A 25488-nucleotide genomic window follows, 5' to 3' on the forward strand; every position below is an offset into this window, starting at 1 on the left:
CATTTCATTACCAACAACAGAGTACAGAAAGTACAAGGGCACATAACATTTTATCTCACACTTTCTCACACCCAGATTGTATTCATTCACTAGAATAAATATTTCTGTTCCTGATTACAGTTTTATTTTGGCACATTTATCACACCTTTGAGATCATCACTTCCATTTTAATACATCATAACCACAACTCAAGTAAATGTAAAAGGCAGTTTCTACATGATGATTTCATTTATTAATGGGAGAGAAATCCCAACCTATCTGGCCCTATGTGAAACGTTATTGAACCTAATAACTGGTCATGCCACCCTTGGCAGCGATAACTGAACTCAAACGTTCGCGATGACTGGTCATGAGCATTTGTGATGAGCATACATCGCCGTGCAGGAACTTTGGCCCACTCTCCGTACAACTGTTTAAAATGAGTCAAATTGGAGCGTTTCGAAGCGTGAACTGCCCATTTGAGGCGTCTGTTTCATTTAAGTTCAGACTTTGACTTGGCCTCTCCAAAACCCTCTTTTCCTTTTTATGTCATTCAGATTTGGCACTGGCTTTCAAAATTCCCTGAGGGGAGGTGTGTGTTTTGTAACACCCACTAATTTCCCAGAGTTTTTGCATGTCTCACATCAGTCAGTCACTCTTGCCACTCTGTGGCTGCCTCCACTCCAACTACCTCCGTTGTCCCTTGAAACATGACGCAGGCTTTTAGTGCAATACCTGTCAACTTATACATTTTCCCCGTATTGGATATGTTTTTTGATCATTTCAAACCGTGTACGCCGTATAACAATTTTTGTACGGGGAAAAAAAATAAAATAAAACTCGTTTTTTGTTAGACCGATCTCGTCTTGCCCATTTCGGCTCTAATCCGAAACGTCCGTTAGCGATTCCGACTCCAGACTTCGGCCGACTTTCACGAGCAAAGCCCCCATCCCGCCACCCCCGTTGAGCGATAAACACTGTGTAAGATTCTAGATAGAAATGTCCGTTCCGTTTCCCCCACCTCTCCCGCTGAGCGATACATACTGTGTAAGATTAGCGATACATACTGTGTAAGACTATATATAGATACTGTAAGATTATATACAGAAATGTACGGGCAAATTACAACTTTTGTGAGATTCAGCACAGCCCGGGGTTGACAGGTATGTTAGTGTGACCAGCCGATGATCGGCTTTACTTCCTTAAGTGCCGCTTTCTCTTGCTGTGACGTGCTATTGTTCAGCTCATGTTGAGGGAGTGGGTGCTCACTCGGTTTATTGTTCAAAAAAGCACATACATACCCATGTAAAAGTGTCATAATTAAAGGCTGGATAATGTTTTGTTCCGTAGGTGGGCATTAATTAAGGGAGCTTCATTTTCAGCTTATTCTTAAACAATGGTTCCTGAAAATAGAGGAATTAACTCTAATTTGCTTTCACAAGCTGTAAAGCTTGAGATTGAGGTGTATCGAAGGTATTGAGGCCATGTGTGTGTCTGTGTTATGGGCGGTGTTAAAGTGTGTTATCACGTATAATTGGGTGGGCTGGCAGTGATTGAGTTAATGCCATGCGATTGACCCACACTCCCTTGGCAAGCCACTGGTCGATTGTGAATGATGTAATGGGCACCCCCTGTTGTGCAATAATGAATGAAGAATGGGAAATAATTTCAGCTACAAATACAAAGCTTCAACAATTGGTGTAATCAGTTCTGAAGGATTTATTTGACTTTAAAAGGCTCTATTTTCATGTCCAGTGAAAGTGTGGCCCGTGGCGCTGTGTAAATCTGCACAGGGGCGGGCTAGACCAAGATTGGTATTTTCGCAGACCAGTGTAACCTGGTGCATTAAAGAAAAAAAAAAAAAAAAAAATCAATTTTGTGCCATTGCACCAATCAAAGCGACTCCTCTCATTCCCTTGAAATGCCGCGAGCTAGAGATGCGCTTCTGGTCCTTGACATGGCCGACAATCATTTGCTTGAGTCCCGCGGCAGGTCGCGGCGTGGAACGTACGTTTATAAGGAACTACAAGCAGACCTCCACAGTCGGATCGCATAAAGTTGACAAAGTAGCTCACAGAACTGTGAAGTGAGCACTTTGAGACAGCCTTCCACCCTGATCGTATGTGTCAGTGTGTGTATTTCCAAGATAGTAGTAGCCTTATATCGTTATAACCTATTGTGCCTTTTCTCCGCTCTTTTATTCAGGTTGGACTCCCTCCCTCCAGGCTGCCATTACTTATCTATTCATCTGTCAATCACTACAACTGTTCTTCATGTGGACCCTCATTAAATCACAGCACATTTAATACAGGTAGGCAAACTTGGCATACATGTTCTTGCCACTGTTTTTTTTTATTTTTTTTTTTTATCCTGTATTAAAATATATATTTAAATTGTTGTATACTATGAACCATGGAGGAGTCTCAGTAATGTTCTGTTGCGGCTTTGTTGCGCCTTAAAATGTGTCTTGAACCTGCGCAGGATTCTATGAAACCTCAAGACTATCAAGGCGTTCTGGAGTGAGTGTCACAAAACTTGGTCTCGGCTGCAGGTCGCGTGTCCGCAAAGAGGACAATGTTCCCTTTAAACACACAGCTAAAAACACCCATCATTGGCTAAGAACAAAAGAGTAGACTGTTTTGAAGAGCCATGATCTAGATCAGGGGTGGACAATTCCAGTTCTGGAGGGTTCTGCCTGTTTTTCCATCTATCCCTGCTGCAACACACCTGATTCAAATGATCATATAATCAGCAAGGTCTGGAGAAGCTGGGTAACGATCCTAATCATTTGAATAAGGTGGGTTGCAGCAGGGTGACATACCGTATAAAACACGCCCTCGAGGAACGGAATTGCCAACCCCTGATCTGGATTCCATTGAGAATCTGCAGAAGAAGTTGAAAAATGCAATCTGAGGTTGGCACCTTTTAAATCTGAGAAAGGACTGGGCAAATATCCCGTACCTGTTGACAGGTGCACACATCTCATTAACAGTTAAATAGTCTTACGATTCCATTGATTCGATAAATGGGTTGTATTCATGAAAGTTACGGTAACCATCAATTGGTCCAGGCCAGTTAAGTTTATTAGTGTCAGTTTGAAGTTCATTCAGGGGCCACCCTGTTTTTCTTTCTTGAACGGTAGGGTACTTTTTTTATTTTTTTGGATGAAACACAATCTAATTAAACTTGTAACTATTTTTTGACACACTCTGTCACTCTGCCATCACTCTGAAGAGGATAAGCTCTATGAATATCGGATGAATGCACATCAAATCTCTTATCACAATCATAATCACCTTTCCAAATGATAGTAGTATGCTTTTTCATATCAAATATATTCATATTTGCGTGTCCTCTGGATGATCTTGCGTCTTTATTATGGTGATTTGTGGTCCAACATCTCTACCCTTATTACAGAACAGCAAAGAAAAAACATTACATTTTATAAAATGTGATGGATGGATAAATCATCAGGGGGTAACCTGTTGTTGCCACACTTCTTGTTGTCAGAGCGTAAATTACATTTTAAAAATGTATAGCGCTTTTCTGGTACGCCGAAATAGGAGCCCAGAACAAACAAAAAAAAAAACGTGTTTTTTTTTAATGATTTATATATGAAAATATATATATATATTAATGCTCCTTTATTATTTAGTAGCACTCAAGACTAAATATTTTTTTAACGTTTGAAAGTCATGTTAAAAGTAAAAAGTTTTTAAATGTTGGGATTCTTCATATATATATATATATATATATATATATATATATATATATATCTATATATATATATATATATATATATATATAATTTTTTTCTCTTTTAACTTCAATTTTCAATACAGCTGGTCCTATTCAGGGGCATTGTGAGCCATTTCCAGCGGACTTCCGGCACGATTCGGGCTGCACCCTGGACTGGTCGTCCATCGTAGGGCACATACAGAGACAGAAAAGCATTCATTCACATTGTTAGTGAGTGGCAACTGAACCCACGCTACCTTCACGGAAGTCTTCGAGAAAACCATTACACCGGTGACTTATTTTCACTTTGCTCAGCACTTTTCTCAGAGATTCACTATTCATCAAGTTACGGATCAATTTTATAGTTCCGGTAGGAATATCACATGAAAACCAACTTGTCTGCAACAAAAATGATGATCCAATTCAATAGGGCTATATTTTGACCTTTTACAAAGTGCTCGTGCTTGTTTTCAAATTGATTCTTTACATCATCTTCAGTTTTCTCTGGTCAGCAAGCTGAGGTCTTTTGTTCAAGGTGCCTATTTATTGATGCCAAGACCTTTTTTTTTTTCTCCTTTTGCTGAAATGATTTAAAGCCCGAAGCTAATAAAACGTACTTTAAAAATACAGATCATTTTTAGGCCTTGATTCATTATTGAAACGAGCTCAGAAAAGATTATCAATGATAAACTCTAGTAACCACATGGTTCTTTATCAAGCATCAGAAAAAAAAACATCTGTCACAAGGGTACTTCATTTAAATGAGTGCATGTTAAAGATTGTCACGCACAACAACCGTTTTACTAATATATCCATCTCCGTGTGAGCACAATTAAAATTCTTTTTTTTTGGGGGGGGGGGCAGTGTGAATTTTTAAAGTGGTCTATTATCATTTACAGTATTTAACAAGCCATAGCATAATAGATTATTCATAAAATCCACTATTCTAATCAAAGTGTCATATAACCAGAGCTGGGCATTTGACTAAAAATTGAGCGTCCGTTATTCGTCATCCGCCTGCAGCGTGGGTACCCTTCCGTTGTCCGTCATTCGACTTTTTTTCCGGTGGTGAAAAAACATAGTTCCCATCTATAGGCCGGTCCGCCTCTAATCTTTTGCTCTAATGAACTTTTGCTTCGATTAACAAACGTCATGACAATACTTGGTGTCACTTACCCATGTCATACATATTCACTGAAGTGGAATTATTCCCAAGACAGGGATGCGCATTTTCCTTCTGGCGCAACTACAGTATTTTAATATAATAACTGATTGCTGTGATTATAATACATATGAATGCACTTGCATGCAAATGTGGTTTGAATTTACGATATGCCCTGCTTTCAACACGTATGTGCTTGGAGATATTAATCAAACAGGCACACCTGCTTGGATGAGAAATGTGCCTGTCAGCCATGTTACACCGCAAATTTCATCTCCAAACGGCTTCACTTTCAAAATTACACAGATTTCCAGTGGTACTGTTTTAGTAAATGAGACATTATTTGTAAAATAGATTGTATTCCCATGGTACGACAAGCAATGGTTTGCACCGCATTATTCATACATGAAGTCCACGACGCTCAAATTCACATAACAAATGTAGGACTGATAGTTTTGCTAACAAATATGCATCATTTGTGTTTGAACATGCATTTGGACATTGTCTTACCTTATTATTTTTTTAGGAACAACTGGGGGTAAATGTGGAAAAAAATCCCAGATGAAACGGGGGAGGCAGCGGGGGTAAATGGGGAGAGAAAATCCACAAACGAACTGCGAATATGCATCGACTGAAGTTTTAAGTTGGAATACCAGCATTCACCACTAGATGGCAAATATGGCTTAGTTGTGCTCAGTCCGAGTCTGAAACTGTCCCATACTACAACATATTACTGTAAAGGTAAACAGCATAAACGGTTTCCAAGCCAAGATGAATAGAGAATAAAAACATTTCTAGAACCATAGAAGCCAGGTAAATCTCTCCGAAAGCCATCATATACATTTTTTTCATGGTAAGGAAATCATGTTACCATATGAAGGCCAAGGGATACATTCTGAGCCAACTGTCTGTTATGCTTTTACATTGGATGGATCAATTCAAAGCACAGTCTAATGGTGGACTGTTTTGTATGTGTGTGTGTGATAGAATGAATAACCATGTGTTATTGTTTCTTTGGTGGAGTGTGTGATGCATTCTCTATAGTGTCACCTACAATCAGAGTCTCTGAATGGAGAAATCGTAACAACGATGACTGTCAAGTGGTACAGTTATCAAACCTGTTTTCTTCGGCTTTTGTTTTCCCCTCCATACTGATTTCTTTATTCTCTTGTTACAGTGTGTCCTTTTCACTGCTACCCTATTATATATTCTATTTCCAGTTTTAAATGTTTTACTCCCCTTTTCATTTTTCCATAATATCATTATTCCCTAATCAACATAAGCACTGAACAGCTCACTATTGCTTTCTGTAAAATTAAACACATCAGTCACACCTAAACCTTTAAAGTGGAAGTCAACTCAGGCATATTTTTTTTCAGGAATATGTTATCAGCAGGCCCACGAGTTGAAACACGGCATTCTGATTCATTTTGCTTTGTGGAATTTAAGTTAAGCAGCAAAACGCACTCATTTTTAGCCATCTCTGTAGGCGGCCATTTTGTCTTCTGTCGACTGAAAATGACATCACAACTGCTCACAACGACCAATCACGGCTGACCTGTTTCCTGAATCTGAGCCGTGATTGGTCGTTGTGAGCAGTTGTGATGTCATTTTCAGTCGACAGAAGACAAAATGGCCGCCCCCGGAGATGGCTAAAAACGAGTGGATTAACACTTATTCCACAAAACGCAATATTTATCAGAATGCCCTGTTTCAACTAGTAGGCTTGCATAGAACATATTCTTGAAAAAAAAAAGTTTGAATTGACTTTAACTTTAAAACACTTCATGAAATTACGGAACCAAAGAGTGTCAAGATGAGAGAATAAAAGTAAAGCTAGCTGTAAAAGAGTGGGAACATTTGTTTCACAGAGAAAATAGTTCTGTAGTTTTTGAACAAACTAACCAAACAACAAAAGTGAAACAATCAAGTAGTCATACTATAATAACATTAAAATTAAATCCTCTACGAGGTGATGAAACTAAAGCTGCATAGAGTATTATGTATTTTCATTGCTGTCAAAAAAAAAAAAAAAGGAGGGCCCAAGCCCAGTACCCAAAACCTCTCATCTAATTTGACACTTACGTAACATTTATGTGATAAGCAAAATTAGTTTTGAAAGATAGACATCAATATGCTTCACAGTAACTAGTTTCTAAACCTCAAGGACGCAATGTCAGAAAAATAATCAAAACCTCACACAGGAACGAAAAGCAGTTGCAAATATTTTATTTTTTTAATTTTCCTAAGTGATATTGAAAAGAGTTTCTAAATCTAAATGGATTCAGTCTGCATTCCTCCTTTGTCCTCTTTACTTTAATTCCCGCAATCACTCAGCTGGCTAATTCAGAACTATTGACTCGGTTTATAGTGAAATTGCAATCAGGTTTATGCTGTGGTCTGTGGTGGTCATACTAGAAACTTTTGAATAATATTATTACTTAAAAAAAAAAAAATGTTAACCAATGAGCTGTGTTAAAACAAGTTGCAGTAGAGTCGCCGTTATACCGTTTACATAAGTTGTTGATGCGGGGAACGTGGCTTTAAAATAGTTTGGATTCCAGCAGCCCTGCAGTTATGTGTTTTGTGAAGTATTCACTTTAGTGCACAACTCTGGAACAAACTAAAATTCTAACATACCGCACACAACACCGCAGGGGAAGACGGGGGGATTGGCACATGGGTTGAGGCAACTGGGCAGCCCCCTCGGCGTGCGGTGAGCATCCATCTTGAATATCTGACAGAACACCCACGAACATTTTCGTCAGGATTTTGTCACCAAAGTGCCATATCACATATACCACATCACCGCGTCAACAAAATCGCTTCGTCATCATTGAACACAAAACACTGGGCTACACGCAGTTTTAGCATGTGACATTTTATGCATAATGCTTCATGGTGAGTATTATTTGAGATGTGTTTTTTTTCGTTATGTTTTCCTTGTTGAAGTATTGAAATGCACATACAAGCATTTTTCATGCTTGTTGATACATCATTTTGAGTTTTTGTAAAGGAATGCTTCTTTTTTTGAATGTTCTATGCAAGCCCATTAGTTGAAACAAGGCATTCTGATAAATATTGCGTTTGTGGAGTTAATCCACTCGTTTTTAGCCATCTCTGGGGGCGGCCATTTTGTCACTTTCCGTAGACTGAAAATGACATCACAGTTGCTCAGGGCTCGGGTAACGACCAATCACGGCTGACCCGTTTACTGAAGCTGAGCCGTGATTGGTCTGGCCTCGCAAATCAAAGCAATAAATTTGTTCAATGACAGCTCGTATCTCACGTCGAGTTACTCTAACCTTAAGTAACTTTGCACAAGACAAATCTTTTTTGACCATGTGATATGTGGTCAAAACGAAGAGTGTATTCAGTCACATGCTGTGGAAATGAGCAATGTTAATACGTATTGCGAAACATGGGCAGCTCTCTGGCTATGGCGTTAAATTGACGTCACAATTTCATCATCGTAATGTCATATATCAAATACCGTGTACAACCTGGCCTCAAACACAAATTCTTCTGGATTCGAACACACTTTGCTGTTCTTATTGTTATGGTAATAATTCAAAAACATATTTTTTCCAAGTATCTTTGTTTGGTTTAACGTTATTGTCCATCGAGACACCAGCACTTGATTTTTTTTCCGGTTTCTCACCACCTCTTGGTTACGATTGGATAGTAAACAGCCAATCAGAATTAGCCCTACTGTCCGACTCCTGATTGGTTAAGAATTGTGGCACAATTATCACGTCTGTATCGCAGGCGTGAATCAGCGTATTGTACGCGTAGCGGAGAGAAGACACAAGCGTGCGTCTTGTGCGTGCGTGTGGACGGTGTCGTACACGCGAAACACATTTTGGAACGCACAAAACATGCTTTTGTACGCAGTATTTCACATTACATACACGGGAAACACATTTTTGTGTGGGGCATTTGACATTACGCTGACCTAATTGTGGCACGAATCTAACGCCATATCTGGCACTTTCACTATGTGTAAAAGCAGCTCAGGGAAGATAAAAGGATCGAGGCCCTTGCAAGAGAACATGGACTGACAAGCATTGTTGCAGTGTACTCGCATCACCTCATTATGTACTGTACTGGCAGGACTATTTTAGAACGATGATGCACTGAGAACAGTGTTGGATGCAAGTGGCACAAAACCGAGCTGACTATTTTGAAAGGTACAGAGTGAAACAACAAGAGTGGTGTAACACTAGTTATCCCCACATAAGTGTTTGTGTGGCTCTGCTCCTATAGTTGTATGTCTTTTGCTGTCAAGGTGAAGGTTTGTGTGAACAACTCTGTTTATCTGCCCCTGCGCGTTTATGTGGGGATTTGTTTGTACCATTGTGTGTGCATCTCAGGGCTGCCAGCTTGGTCACCCAGCTGGTATGAGATTTGGATAACAGGGGAAATGTGCCAGAACCATGACCCCTTACTCAACATAATAGTCCTCGGAGCCAACACTATGAACAAACAGAGCAAAAGGTGCCAACATTCATGTAAGTAATTCTGGGAAAACGTGATGTTCGGTGACTTCGAACCAGCCGAATAGACTAAATGGACTAAATGATTTGTATTTATGTATAACACACATATACGCATACACGTACTGTCGACCAGGCCTGGTCAACCCATGCGGCTCTTTGGCCGGTTTCATGCGGCCCTTTTCGAATTGTGTATGTGGTGAGCGGTGGGGAGCACGGAATGGTGCGGTGAAACGTCCTTGCTATCATCCTGGTCTTGTTTAATGAGCCGTTCTTCTTAAAATGTAATTTTACTCGCCAGAGTGGCATTTCAGCACCTCACTTCCGGGTTCGTGTTACGCGGCCAATCGGGTGCCTGTATTCCCAAAACGGGCACCCGATCGGCTGAGTAACACATGTGATAATTTGACACATCCGAAGATATGCACTGATGATTGTTATGATCTTCCGATTTAAAAAAATAGATATGTCATCGTGAAGTGCCGTCGTCGGGCGGGTAGCAGTGTCCGCGGTTGAGACTTCCACATCGCCTAAACCCCTTGCCTCGCACAACACAAGTAAAGAAAAAAACTAATCCCACTGGCAATGTAAAACTGCTGTTATCGCTGGTAATATTGTTAAAGCGGAAGTCAACCCAAACATATTTTTTTCAAGAATATGTTCCCAGCAGGCACACTAGTTGAAACACGGCATTCTGATTAATTTTGCGTTTGTGGAATATAAATTAAGCAGCAAAAGGCACTCGTTTTTTGCCATCTATCAGGGCGGCCATTTTGTCTTCTGTCGACTGAAAATGACATCACAACTGCTCACAACGACCAATCACGGCTGACGTGTTTTCTGAATCTGAGCCATGATGTTTCAACTAGTGGGCTTGCATAGAACATATTCTTGAAAAAAATATGTTTGCGTTGACTTCCCTTTTAAGGGCTTCAGTCAATAGTCAATCATGGATCAGGGCAAACCATAACATTGGCGAGATATCGTGCATTTCAAAAATAGCTTTTAACAAGCTACTCACAACAAAGATATTACAAGAAGGGTGACTTGGCCAAAATATAAGGCAATGAGTTAAAATAACGAGAATATGAAAACAGGATACGGTTGAGACACACTTTAATTCCAAGATAAATCAATTTGTCTGCAGAGAACAAACATTTTTAGCGTAAATCCCGCACCTCAAAAGCCTTTTATACTCTGCAGGTGCCTAGCTCAGCCAGTCATTGTTTGGACTTGGCGAATAGCAGTTTGACTCATTTTGGAGTGACACAACAATCACAATCAGCAATCTGTGCAGAGCTTGGAAACACTTCACGCAGTTAGTTTGCCAATTGTGAGTGCTTTGATCTGGTGCCCTATTTTCACAATATACAAAAAAACCACATATATAGTTGCGCCTGAATGCTAGCCCTAAAATCAGCAAGTATGACTGACCTTATAAAAAGCAATTTGTTGGAACGGCGATGCTACAGGGAGAACACAGATCTGTGAAGTGGCCACCACGGAGACCGCCTTCACCACGGAGACCGCCTTCCAGCTCAATTGTACATGCACGTGAACATTTTTAGTGTTCATAAAAACAGTGCACCCGATCATAATTTTAACCGGATCTCTGATCGGATTAAAGAAATTTTGTCCATGTAAACGTTGCCAAAGTGTTAGTACTGTATGTGCTGTCACTGAGGGCTTTAATATCGGCAGGAATATCTGAGTAAAAATGAATTCAGATCTGCCACTTAATAGTTGACAGTTATAGGGCCAACTTTGCCGATTACAATGCCTCATGGACTCCATTAAGCTGTGAACTGTTTTCTGATGGTGCATGTTGAAATCTTCATCAGTTGCTGGACTTGTAAATAAAAACAGGTGTCCATTTTTTTATTATTATTTTCTTTTTTACAATGAGACACGGACAGAAGGAATGTATGTTTGCTGTGTGTGCGTTTGTGTGTGCGTGTTGTGACAGGACAGAGCGAGGCCAGTGTTCTTGGACAAAAATAAACTCAAGACCACTGTCGTACCGTGTAGCGTAACAGCACCCTTTACACACCATGAGTGTAGTTGCACTCCCGGCGATGAGGAAACCGTTCACCTCCATCAGCCTATGACGACAACGCAGACTCATTACTTGCCAGATCTCCAGACCAATCTTGTACTTTCTCACAGCCCCCATACACGCTCTCACAACACCTCCACAAACCATAACACATACTCTTCCCACCTCCTCACTGTTACCATCCATGTGTCATCAACTGTTGCTAAGATACAGGCCTCCACCAAGTTTTTTTTTTTTTTTTCTTTCACCAATGGTTTTGACAGCGACCCCATTCTGTAGGATCACTTTTTTTTTTTTTTTTTTTCAATTTATTTGCCAAAGTCTACAACCGTTATTCATCTAGTTGCTGCCATGGTGGGCTCAATCCCTGCTCCATGTCTTTTTATATCTTCACCAAGGCATTACCCATGATGGATGACATTGAATGGATGATTGAGGAACAAACGGCATATTTCAATTGGACGCGACGCTAAATGCACGCCAATACATTGTGGTCCAGTACAACTATATATTTGGATTTTCCTTTGTGAAAATGTGGAACTAAATTATATGAGCGATGCAGTATATACAGTGCGTATTTATGCATATAGGTAAGAGGTGGCACTCAGTATGTGCATGCAAATGTTAGTATACAGTATGTTATATGAGTATTTTCATGCTTTGGCTCACATACAGGGAAATTACATACACACACAAACACGACACGAGTGTGTGCACCAGTGGAGGCTGACAGGATCATCTATCTCCATTGTGGGACGTAGAGCACTCTAGGGATGCAACAGACACACCATAAGGCAGATACCCCAAATTGCACAAACATGCGCTTATTTTCCAACTCAGTTCTCACATGCGCAAATCTTTTTACTACCTCTCCCACTTCCAGTCGTCAATCCACTGCTCTACTCAGCGCTACTTTAGTTATCAAAGACCTCCGTCAAGTTTCAACAAAAATCGAAAGCAATAAAAGGCAAGGATGTCTGTCGCGCTCAGTTACCAACTTCCTGACTTACGAATATAAGTAAGGATTGGGGGAATTATTTCATTGCGGCAAGCAGGGAGGCGGGAAAAGAAATACATCTAAAGAAATGTTGCCGGATTTGGGATACAGTTCTACATATTCTTACTCGGCGCACACACCACCATCCCAAAAAGGCGATGTAGTTTATGTGTAATATTTCTGGAAAAACAAACAACGGGCGAACAAAACGGCACATCTTACCTTTGTTGATGTTATTTGTCCGAAGAATCATTCCAAGAGGGTCGATATAAAAAGTAGTATGCCTAAAAGTTCTGTGATAAAATCAACTTTTGATTTGGTGTTCTACACTGTATTTTCGGTGCCTTCGTTATCAAAAATTGATATTGGAAATTTGATGTCTTTGTAAATAATCATCTGATTGCTGGAATGACAGTATTACGAAATTGTTTCATGAGGTCCACTATTTATTTTGGACCACCCGGCATTCAAAACAAAATTGCTGCACATGAATAATAATATAATAGCCTTTTGACACATTGTAGTCATTATGGAAGCAAAGGTTGCCAATTCAAATCATCAGTAGCTGCACTTACACTAGATGAGCAAAATATACAATACAGGCAGGGGAAAATGTATTTATTGTAAAAGTGTTTATTGAGCAAACGTGCATGAAATGAGTGTCGCCTTGCTTAGATGTGAGACTTATCTTTTATTTTTTTCTGTGAGAAGTGTCAAACCTGAAGGCAGTATTTGATATCATTTCACAAGCCGGGGTAGCAAAAAAAATGCTCTATCTGCATTCCATTGTACTAAGATAACCAGGTTCTAATACCAGCAGATTAACCACACAATAATGCAACAGTGCCATTCATTGCAAAATTTGCCTTCAACGTATTTACAGTATTTTGTTTTGTTAATTGTGCCTGGTTGATTCATAAATACAAAGCAGAGAGCAATCAGTCAAGCAACACAAAGACATTGACAGTGTGTTTGTGCCTTACTTTGCAATAACATAATCACATAAACATTTGTCACTTGAAGAAAGCACAAATTATGTCCTGGACGCTTTTTAACAACATTTGAGAGGGGGGGAAAATAAACTGCCGCTGAGCTCACATGGATAATTAGTTTAAACCGATGCGGTAAATGTTCTGTCTCCTCTATTTGTAACAGTGATTTCTTTAATATTTCTAATTATGGTAAACACAAAAGAATACTAAATGGCTAAGCGAAAAAGCAAAAAAAATGAATGCCTTCGTAAATATTTTGAAGGCGCATTGGTAGTCATTCTAAAGGCCTTTAACTGTTTTATATACACTTCACATAAGTGTTTAAAATTTTTTTTTAAAAAAGTGTATTTAAAAAATATAAATAAATTCCTGGGATTGAATGGCTGGACGGTGAAAAGACAAATAAATACGTCAACGGCAGTGAATGAGTGAATGATTGCTACTTGTTTAGAATTTGGACAAGAACGATCGGTACTTCATATTTTCTTGCCCCTTTTGAAGCAATCAAACCATTTCCTAAACTCTCAATGAGCCTTCTGCCACTCATGGTCAGTCGGTATATTGGCCCACTCCTCGTAAGCAAACTGCTCTAGATGTCCCTGGTTGAATGGATGCCTTCTCCAGATCACACGTTTCATCTCTCTTTCCACAGATTTGAAGCCTTTAAGGCCAATTTGAGAATATCCTGATGGAGGATGCATGACCCGCCGTTCTGACAATAGGCACATTTTGCCCAAGAACGCCTTGATAGCATTGAGATTTCATTGTGTCTTGATTCAAGACACGCTGTTTCAGATGTAGCAAAACAGCCCGAGAACAGAACCGAACTTCGTCCATTCACTGTGCCTGTCTGTAAACAGACCTCAATTGACTTGCCAAAAAGCTACAGTTTTGTCTTATCTGTCTACAGGCATTCTCTCTGAAGCCCCGTGGTTTGCTAATATGCATTTTTGACAAATTCCGCTCTTGTCATTCTCAAATTATTTCACTGACCATTGTGCGTTTTTATCTCAACAACAGAAGGCTACTAAAAGTTAGCCTATGTGTTATTTCATTCTTTCTTCCAGACGGCGTTTTCCTGTGGATGATCATGGAATGGCTGTGGTTGTCTCTGCTGTTGCTGGCAGCAGCATGCAAGGGACAACAGTGTCCGAAACGTTGCATGTGCCAGAGTCTGTCGCCATCGCTCGCTATTCTTTGCTCCAAGACAGGCTTGCTATTTGTCCCTGTTGCGATAGACCGACGTACCGTGGAGCTTCGGCTTCAAGAGAACTTCATCACAGGTAGTATGGCGACATGATGTGATTCATACGATACGGTTATTAAAGTAGGTAATGCATTGTTGCTAGAAACACCAGCCTAATGAGAACTAGCTGTAATAGGAGTGTACAAAGTAAACTGATTGTTTTAGTACACGGAGTACAGCAGCCAGAGAGAAATGTACACGGCAAGTACACGGAGTACAGCAGCCAGAGAAAAATGTAGTTTGGCCTTTCCATGATCAAGTAGCGGATGCTTCATAAATATATATATATTTATGTATTTCGTATGTAAGTATATACAGACAAGTGAGCATGCGCTTAATTGTTGCACCATTAACTTCTTCACACAGCTGTAGTTATTCAGTTTGTACAGCGGCCTTGCACTCTGAGCACCGGACTATGGAGTTCATGTTTTATTTTGCTTGCTAATTAATTACTCCTCCTCTTAACAGCATTTGAGTGAAACTTTTAAACATGCTAAAAATGCCGGATCCATAACGACACATTTTGCATTATAACTGAAGGCCATGGCATTCATTCATCATGAAGTTGCCTCCTAACTTCAGGAGTCACTCATTCAATTCCATCATTGATATTTTTCCAACTTTAGGTGTAAGATGTCAGCTTTTTAACATTGTTGGTGGCACATACTGTAAGTGCATTCAGTGACTGTCCTGTGTCTCAAGATGAATTATTGAATTCACACAGGAAATGTGTACGTTCAAAAAACTGAAACCACTTGTCTTAACAGTTTGTGACAGGCTTCCATCAAAATACCCCACACATCAAAAAATAGAACCCCTTTTTTGTCTTGCCACAATTAGCCTGTGTAAGGGGCGGGAACTGCTCACCACACCCCATATTCTGCTCAGCCAATGGCAAGTACAAATGCAGATTTTGTTACCGTGACCCGTAGGGATTGAGCTAGGAGCGGCTGCTGTTTGAGTCCGGAGTCTAAAACAGGCGAGAACTCCCACAAGGACAATATGGATTGCAAATTACCTCACTTCATCAGCAAGAGAGTGGAATTACACTTGTCCATTAGTTTGCAGATCTGTATATTTGACATATCCGGTGCAGACATTATCCCCACCCCTCCCCACTGCGGCAACGACTTCACCGAGCGTGTCTCTTATTAGAAGCAAATGCTGACACCTAACAGTAATCTCAGCAAAACTCACTGCAGCCTCACTTACCTTTTATCTTAGATATAATGTTTCAGAAGTGGCAGATCTTTGACCAATATAGCCGCCAAGACATTGTTGGAGAATATCCGTGTGCGGCAAAATTCTGAACGGCTGCCTCACGGACACATTTTGTAAACTGGCAGCGAACCAAATATTTACTTGTTCTTGTTTACACTGATGGGTGAAAGGCACTCCAGGGATGAAACTAATTGTATACAAGCAATTAAAAAAAAAAAAAAAAAGATTTTTTTTTTTACTTTTAATGCTTTCTGCCACAGTCAATTCACTATTTTGTGTCTGCTCTTTTCCAGCTGTCCGGAGGAAGGACTTTGCTAACATGACCAGCCTGTTGCATCTGACGCTGTCCAGAAACACCATCAGTCAGATCCTTCCTTCAGCTTTCAGTGACCTGCGTCGACTAAGAGCGCTCCATTTAGACTCAAATAGATTAACTGTTATTAAGGTAAACTCAATGGATGGCTTGATTATGTTCTGAATTGAGATATTTACATTTTGAATATTGAAGTTGCACACAAAAATGTAACGTCCAGTAGTTAATATACAGATAATTAAACAAGGTTTATACTTATTGTGGTTTCCTTAGCAATTCCTTAATCTAAATTAGGCATTGGAGTTATAAGCATTTGGGATCATTGGCAATCAGGATCATTGGCTCAAGGTATATTAGAGATGTATCACAAGGTGGTTGAGGTGAAAGTGGGGGGAAATATGCATTGAGAATGCCAGAGAAGAGAGGCAAAATTGGTCAAATGGTGATCCATCCTCTAATTTTAGGCTGCGTTTACACTTGAAGTTAGGTAGTAGCACTTTTGAGTCACAAAACAGAATTGTGTCCCCTATGGTAATATGCTTATTTTGGTATTTTTGCGACCTGATCTTTTTTTTTTTCATTGTGCATGCACGTTGACGTATACTGTATTTAGGAATTCCGTATGCATGTTGGTGTCATGCAGCCGGTAGCCGACTGGATGGCACATCCGTTTGATATTAAAAAATATTGTACTATATTATATTTTGGTTGATTCATATATAACAGGCAATCGTAATTTAGGTCATTTAATTACCTGTGTTTCGGCGTGTACTTCCGCCTTCATCAGAGTGAACTGACAGCGGGGGGCGTGACTTGCCTGTCAATTTTGACACATAGGTCACGCCCCCATGGAACATCAGCTGTCAAAGACGCGTCACAACCACAGCAGTGACACTCTGATGAAGGTGGAAATACACGCCGAAACATGTCAGGTAATGATATGACCTAAATTACGATTGTCTGTTATATATGAATCAACCAAAATATAGATAACAAGACAAAATGAACTCAATACAACTATATTGTACAGTTTTAGTATGTATTCATTTTTTTTTTTTGCTTCGTTTAGGATGATCATTTCAAAGGCCTGTCCAACCTTCGCCATCTAATTTTGGCCAATAACCAGCTCCACTCCATCTCTGCCCATGCTTTTGATGACTTCCTGTCCACACTTGAGGATTTGGACCTCAGCTACAACAATCTTGCAAAAGTTCCTTGGGACACAATTGGACGCCTAACAAATGTCAATACCTTAAATATGGATCATAACCTCATTGAAAATGTTCCCCAGGGAGTTTTCACCAACCTACACAAACTTGCCAGGTAAAAACAATCATAAAAAGTCTGTAAATGTAATAGTTTGATGCATTAATGTATCCACTCTCCTAGCTAATATTGTGGCGATATTGAAAAAAAATAAATTACTCTGGACCAGTGAAGCGCTCTTTCCTGTTTATCTCTGACCGTCAAACCATGCTCTTTCATTTTTACAGGCTGGACATGACATCCAACAAACTGAAAAAAATTCCTCCTGACCCTCTGTTCCTGAGAATACCAGTTTATGCAAAATCCAAGGGCAGTCCCCTGTCATCTTTAATTCTGAGTTTTGGTGGAAACCCTCTCCATTGCAACTGTGAACTTCTGTGGTTGAGAAGGCTGACACGAGAGGATGACTTGGAGACATGCGCTTCACCCGTAGACCTTAGTGCCAAATACTTCTGGACAATACCTGAAGAGGTGAGATTGTATTCCGTAAATAAATACTTAAAAAAAAAAACAACAACAACTGTGGAAATATCTCTTCTACATGATTTAAATATATGCTTTCTCCCCTTAGGAATTTATTTGTGATCCGCCAGTTTTAACTCGCAAGTCACCGCAGACTGTGACTATGGAAGGCCAGCCAGCCAGTCTCAAATGTAAAGCAAATGGGGATCCAGAACCAGAGGTCCACTGGATCAGCCCTGAGGGGCGACTAATCTCGAATGGCACAAGGTATTTGCATGAGGTTCATACCCTAATAGATAGTCCAAAATAATTCATTTGTTCTTCATTTTAAAAGATGGAGGGAGGGATGGCATGTCTTGATGTGTGCATACCAATACGTACATCCATTAATCCAGAGTGTGTGCCCTGTCACTGACCACTAGTCAGTAATCAATGCTTTTCACCAAAAGTGATCTGAGATGGGCCAATCACTGGTTTACAGTGGTTTTAAAAAGTCAAGGTTTCAATAACCGCTGTCACCGGTAATGAGCGTTTCTTTTCTTTTTTGACGGGATGTTTAAGCAAGGCACAATATGATTGACTGCTTGCAGAGTTAAATAAACATCCACGTCTTTGAAGTTAATTATCTCCAATTTACGTTTTTTTTCTGCTTTTCTCCTGCGAGCAGTTACCCAGGGAGGAGGAGGGAGGGAGCAAAAGACGCGACAAACACGGATGACTTTTTGCTCCGGGCATTGTCTTAATAAAATAAAAGAAAAGAAAATTGTGCCAGCGGGTACTTCTTAGCTCCAAGGACAACAAGAGTAGCCCACGGGTCTGTTTGAAAAATGATGGTACCTGTGACTTACTAAGAAGTATTAAAAAACAGTATAAAAATTTTAACATTATTTGGATTAATGTTAACATTATTTATTTATTTGTTTACTTATGTATTTATTTATTTATTGATACTTAACAAGGTACACAGTTCTTCAGTTCATTTTTACATTTTCAATAGTTTGTTTTAAAACATAGTGTTCAAATGTGAAAAAATATGCTGTTTTCATTTACCCAAAAATGTTAAAAGAGGTCATTTTAGAACTGTCATTTTATTACCGTGATAATGCAATGTTCTTAAGCTCACCTGTGGCCCTGAACAGGGAAAGTTGCGGAAAATGGATGGATTGATAGTTATTTTCTACATTCTATGGTTTTCTACACAGCAAAAGTCATAGAATACTTTTTACTCGAAAAATACTTTTTCTTAAAATCTTCCGCGTAAAATTCTCAGTAAATTTTACGCTGAATTTTACACTGAATATTTACTCCCAAATTTTACTGTGTTTTTTACTGGGAGCAAATATAGTCTTTTTTAGAGTAAAATGTACTTAATGAAATGTACAGTGTGTAAATATCCCCAACTGTTGTTGGAACAGATATTTGTAGTTTCACTGCAGTAATTTCCATAAATTTACGATAGCACTATTTGAGGTATCAATGATTTTGGACTGTGGGATGAATCTTCAGTATTCAGGGGCGGGGAAAAAAAACATGTAACCAAGATGCAAATTCCATATGCAAATATCTGAGCCGAGATTTGAACTCAGAACCTTTGACTCCGAGGCAGATATTCAAACCAAATATTCTACTGTGTTTCCCAGGTCTTAAATATTTTGAAATTAAATTTTAACTCTCACACACGATTTCTTTCAGAACATTGGTTTTCCCAAATGGAAGCTTGGAGATCAATGTCACCTCTCTAAAGGATGCAGGAAACTTCACCTGCATTGCATCTAACGCGGCAGGTGAATCCACAGGAAGAGTGGAACTGGTTGTTACACCAATGCCGCATCTGGCAAACAGCACAAGCCGTAGCAGAGACCCCTCAGAGACCAGAGAACCTGCTCCTTCTGACATCCTAACTTCATCAAAAGTCTTGATGCCTAACAATGAAACCAGAGCAGGAGATCGCAGGGTTTCTTTGGTGGAGCTGACAGGAAACTCTGCCCTCATTAGATGGAGCAGCCAGACCACTATGTCAGGCGTCAGGATGTTCCAGGTCCAGTACAACAGCTCAGGGGATGACACGCTGGTGTACAGGTTGGTCTGTCTACGTGTCGAAATTTTCAGTTAAAAATGTGTCTTTGCATATCAGATCTTTACGTATGTCAGTCAAACCTCTTTAGGTTGTTTTATGCTTGACGCATGCAAGTTCCACATGGAAATGAGACGTGCGGAATCCGGCCGGCACAACTTCTGCAGGATTCTATACAATGTCAGCTTGTGGTTGATTTTCTCCCAGTCTATAGGAGGGAGTGAAGAGCATCTAAAGCAGGGGTGTCAAACTCATTTTTTGCCAGGGGCCACATTGTAATTATGGTGTCCCTCGGATGTCCGTTATGACGGTGTTCCCATATAAATGTATGACCGCCTTATATGAGCACATATACGCAACAAATTGATGGATAGCTACTTTTGAAATTTGCTCAATTATTTTTCAATGTATTTTGAAGAGGAGTGTTGTTAAAAGTGAAAGCAATTAGCAAGAAACGTGAAGTTGACGCACATGATTCGCCTTCGCGGGCCACATAAAATGAGGTTGTGGGCCGGATCTGGCCCCCGTGCCTTGACTTTGACACATGATCTACGGCACATGAACAACTCTCCCCACAATAGAAGTCGAAAATAATTGTACTTATTTTTATTCAGTAAGTTACCGTGAACAACAGTTTGGGGTATTTGCTAATTATAGGTTATGTCTTATTGATGGGTACTTATTTAATTTCTTGGATATTTTTACTTCAATAAAATAAGTTATTTACAGTTCCAATTCCTGTGAATGCAGAAGAGCATCTTCTTTAACTGATTTCATGCATTGTCTTACTCTATCACTGGTTACATTCTGACATAAATGTCTTTGAAAATCCTGGAAAAGCCTTGTTTGTTTTGAGTACTGAGGGATGCTCACCGGTTTCCATAGCAACATATGAGTAATGTCAGGTTATGCCAGGAATGGAAAGTTATCTTTACGTTAATATGAAGGCAGTGAGTGGGCACACATTTAGGTAGCATGTTTGTGTAGCGTATAAAAGTGATCATTCCAGCTAAAATCAACAGATCTCCTCTCTCTTATTTGGTTTTTGATTTTATTTGACTGCATTATCATCTTTGCATGGTTGATGCAATAAATACACCAAAATAACAAATTAGGATTATAGAGTAATGATTGTGTTGTGTAATTGAACGGTTTGCTGATTTTTTTTTTTCAATCCTATTACAAAATATACTGCGGTAACGGAGTCCCTTGGTAATGTTCTTGACATAAGGTGAAAAATATGGAAAATCTGACAAATTGTTCTGGGAGTGATTTTTCGAGAGGTTGGCAGCTCTGTGTTGCCCGTGTATAGTTCAATTCTTTGCCATCCACATGGTTGCCAACATAGTGAAAAATATGACATACTTACCTGTACTGTACAAGCTAAATGGATTTTGTCCCTGTCCTGTGAAAAACATATATCTACAATTTTGGAAACTTTTTAAATTTTCACTTTGATGCAATTTTTGTAACACATAAACATGATTCAGGTAAAAATAAGAAAAAGAAAAAAAATGGAGATAAGTGATTTTCACATGACAGCGACGATTTATTACACTGAGTGACATATTACATATTTTAGTTGTTAAGTTATATAGCATCTGTTTTAGCATTATGTTACATTCACTAGACACATTTTTTTTAGCATTCTTACAGTCCATATTACATTACATCAGCACTAGTGACTAGGACCCATTACCTAAATCATTGGTTAAAGCAACACTGTGTCATATGTCAGTTTTTGTTGATTATGGCGGCGCCATGTGGACAAAATTGGTCGTGTTTTGACAAAAGTCAACCACATTTCCCATCCATCCCATCCATCGTGAAATCCTGAGCTTGAATTACATTTCTATTTCCAGTGGCTGTGTGAAAGATGAATAGCGATGAGGTAATGAATCTAATTTTGTTCAAACAATACTTTTGTTTTTTGGTTTGTTTTGGGGCTTCTGTCGTGACACCACTAATAGCGCGTAGTCGTTCGAATCGTCTTCCATCCTTATAGCGAAAGGAGGAAGTGAGTATTGCCGTTAAGCAATTCAGGACATTTGTATTTTTTTTTTGTGTGCCAGGGTTGATCCCATCCTCCTCAAAGTTGCTTCGTGCCAGTAAAAACCATACAGACCCCACCAGGGCATGAAAAAAGTCCCTTTCAACTACTACTAAGTCAATGTTTCATCAAAAGAGCTGTGAAAAAATGTATTAAGGTCGATTTCTTGCCCAGTGCTGCTTTAACGATAACATCTTGCTCATAAGTCCATTAGAGAGGATGCGTCACCGCATAGCCTTTCTGAAGTACAAAATAAAAAGCAACGCACAATAAAAGCATGTGCATGTTTGCGTAGTTTAGCCCGCCTCCTGTCTGTCTCTGGTCAATATCCATTAGCAGGGCTGAGGCACTTTGACGAAAAGATGTGGCAGGGAACGAAAGTGTAGTGGCGCAGAGAGGACAGGAAAACATGGATATAGTATATTGGTGCTCAAAACAGAAACGTTTCACGGGTGCAGTGTTTTGTTATGTCTGTTAAAACAAATCCTTGTGGCCTGGCTCAGTGGTAGAGTTCTCGTCTCCCAAACCAGTGGTTGTGGGTTCCATCCCGTGCCATTGCGACCATGTCGAAGTATCCTTGAGCGAGATACCGAACCCCCAGTTGCTCCTGATGCTGCGTCATCGGTAAGTAGGTGAGGTACAGTGTGAAGCGCTTTGTGTACCATAAGTAGAAAAGCGCTATACAAATGACAGCCCGTTTACCAAATCCAGGCACACATCATGATGTCATTTCTTCCTTCTCATAATGTTCGTAAGAGGAAAACTTTGTTATAGCCTATTGATAATTGTGTAAATTCACACGGAAACGTGAATTTCCCGGTCCATTTATCGGCTTCCGCCTGCAGCTGGGATACCGTTCCACCGTCCGTCTATCCAAATTTTTGTCCGGCCGGACCAAACGGTAATTGCCTTTAAGCCGGTCGGCCTATCATTTTATACGGGCTTCCGTTAGCGTTTCCGTCCATCAACTTCGAGCAACTAGCACTACCTAGGTGGTAACAACCACGACGAACAGGGACTCGTAAACCGGTAGAGGATCGAGAAGTGAGTCGAGGAAGGTGAATTATAACCCCTATTAATGCACCGACATTTACTTTACTATAAGCAATATATAATAAATATCAAAAGGTTTTAATCCAAGTGTGCTATATAGTTCCTAATAAAGTAAAGTTCCGTATAATGAAACGTATGAGATGTGTTCTAATTTAAAAACTTCTTTTGCAAGAGAGAGTGCAAAGTTTCCCTTCGTCAATTATGGCCAAAGCTTTATGACTGTTAAACTGTAAAGGCATGGTATAAAATATGTCAAGGTTTATTCCTCATTTGCTTTGCAAGCATGTTCAACACTTATTTCAGACAACACCACAGGGGCTTCATCCGGATTGCTCCTATTACTTCCCGGTGGTAGATTGTGCACATTGCAGTCGTTGCTGAGAGCAGTCTTCCATGAAATCCACCCGCATTTCATTGCCCAGAGTGATCATGTTAATTAAAACGAGTGACATCTGTGTGTGAGCGTGCGTGCGTGTGTGCTGGTGGGTGATAACTGGCTCTCAAAGGGGATAACGTTGGAGCAGGTGATGAAGAAGAGTATGCATGTTGCGGTTTGTGTGCGGGGGGAATAAGATTCTTGGTCAGTATACAGTAGGGCGCTGCATGTTGTATGTCTAACATATTAACGGGGGAACAAAAAAATAGGAATTTATAGCCCATTTTCATTCGCGTTTTAAGACAACCAGGAAGTAGTGTTGTTTTTTGGCGGGCTGTTTCAGTTTTTGTTTTGTGTGGAGCTGTCATTTCAGTTTTAATTCGTTTTAATCATGTTCATGCTCTTTTTAGCCTAGTCAAGTTTTAGTCAACTAAAATCTGAGCATTTTAGTCTTATTATTGTCAATAATTATCGTTTAGCCACAGGTACTTCCACTCAACCGGCAGGTAAACGGGATAATGAGTAGAAGCAACTGTGGCTAAACGCAAGATGTGGCAAGGTTTTTATTTTCTGAACCTGGATTTGATACCTCTCCATTTTAGTTGTCGAAAACTGATGACATTTTAGTCCAGTTTTAGTCAAAGTGAATTGTACTTTGGTCTCGTTGCTGTAATGCAATTCTGGCAAGACTCGGGCATTCCGTCATCCGTCACTCACAGATGCCAGTTTTGCCGACGAATGACGGGATACCTTTTAAAATAGACGGACTGATGAATGACGGAGGTTTTCATCCGTCAATGTAATCGTCACTAACCGTGTCCGTCAGTCCGTCACTGGCAAACGCCCATTTTCTGACTTTTTTGGGGAGGGCTGACTGATGGACCAACGTACTTCTGACGGACTAACCGACGGACTTAAATGACGGACTGACGAACACAATTCAGTTCGTCACGAAAAATGACGGACTGACGAATGACGGACGGGTACCCTGGCCGCTGACGGATAACGAATGACGGACCAGCAAAAAAAAACATGGCCACGTCTGTCTATTTAACCCTGTCAATATAGTACAAGTCCCTAATCGTATAAGCCAGAGGTCCTCAAGTCCGTTCCTCGTCAGCTCCTGTCCAGCCCCGTTTTATAATTATGCTACGCTATTCCTGTACACCTGATTCAAATGATCAGCTCGTCAGCAAGCTTTGGACAAGCCTGATGACGATCCCGATCGTTACAAACGCATTAACGTACATAAGCCTAGCATTTTGGCTACTGTTTGTCTATGTACTTGGATGGTCTTGGTATCAAGCTGCATGACTCACTTCATGCACACCTAGGCCGAAATAAGAAACACATGAACATACCGACATGGGCCCACACTTCTGTATTTGTGGTAGCTACTGTACATAATGAGTCAGCCTCAAGACACCAAAAAGCCTGGTCATATTTGTCGTAGGCTACCTACTTTCACTTGTGACCGTAGGCTTTTTCATCCCCCTTTTTTTTTTTTTTTTTTCCCCTTTCTGTCTGTCTCTCCTCCTACTTTGCATAATGTGTGTGTTTTAATGCGCTCATTATAGCTTCCACTTCCTGCGTAGAAGACGGAATGTTTGCTCTCAAACAGTTTTCCTGCCTCACAGATCTCGTTCTCTCTGTGTGTTCTCCTTTCATTCGCTGGTTGGTTTTCCATACTTTTAAGTCATGTTTCAGGCGTTCTCATCTGTTTGGCCTCTCATCTCCCTTGTCCTGCCTCACATTTCCTCCCTGCTCTTTTAGGATTGCTGAACTCAGCAGAAAGCCGGCGGCTGTCCAACTCATAATCCCCTTGTTTGGCATCTTGCTGCTGTTTTCATCATCGTCCCAAATCGATGTTTAATTATCCAGCGACATGCCCATCCACCCCCCCCCCCCCCGCTAACCCGCCCGTTCCTTACTCATCTGTCCACTAACAACCCAGGCCCCCGCCCAGCCTTCAGATCCTCGTGGATGGAGGAAGGAATAATTAAAGAG

At 40.1% G+C, this 25488-nt stretch overlaps 1 protein-coding gene across 3 annotated transcripts in view; it reads left to right on the forward strand.

Annotated features, from left to right (window-relative positions):
• LOC147144533 (leucine-rich repeat and fibronectin type III domain-containing protein 1-like protein) overlaps positions 1-25488 on the forward strand; it is a 117058-nt gene that overhangs the window by 54031 nt on the left and 37539 nt on the right. For all 3 annotated transcript variants that reach the window (XM_086036084.1, XM_086036083.1, XM_086036085.1), the window contains 7 exons: positions 2185-2290; positions 14488-14703; positions 16181-16332; positions 17270-17523; positions 17694-17937; positions 18038-18195; positions 19621-20007. In XM_086036084.1, coding sequence (XP_085892210.1) covers positions 14505-14703; positions 16181-16332; positions 17270-17523; positions 17694-17937; positions 18038-18195; positions 19621-20007 — 1394 coding nt within the window. In that variant the 5' untranslated portion in view covers positions 2185-2290; positions 14488-14504. The remainder of the gene's footprint in view (positions 1-2184; positions 2291-14487; positions 14704-16180; positions 16333-17269; positions 17524-17693; positions 17938-18037; positions 18196-19620; positions 20008-25488) is intronic.

The sequence above is a fragment of the Filicampus tigris genome, chromosome 7 (assembly GCF_054856515.1).
Source record: "Filicampus tigris isolate MCC_2025a chromosome 7, RoL_Ftig_1.0, whole genome shotgun sequence".
Lineage (NCBI taxonomy): Eukaryota > Metazoa > Chordata > Actinopteri > Syngnathiformes > Syngnathidae > Filicampus > Filicampus tigris.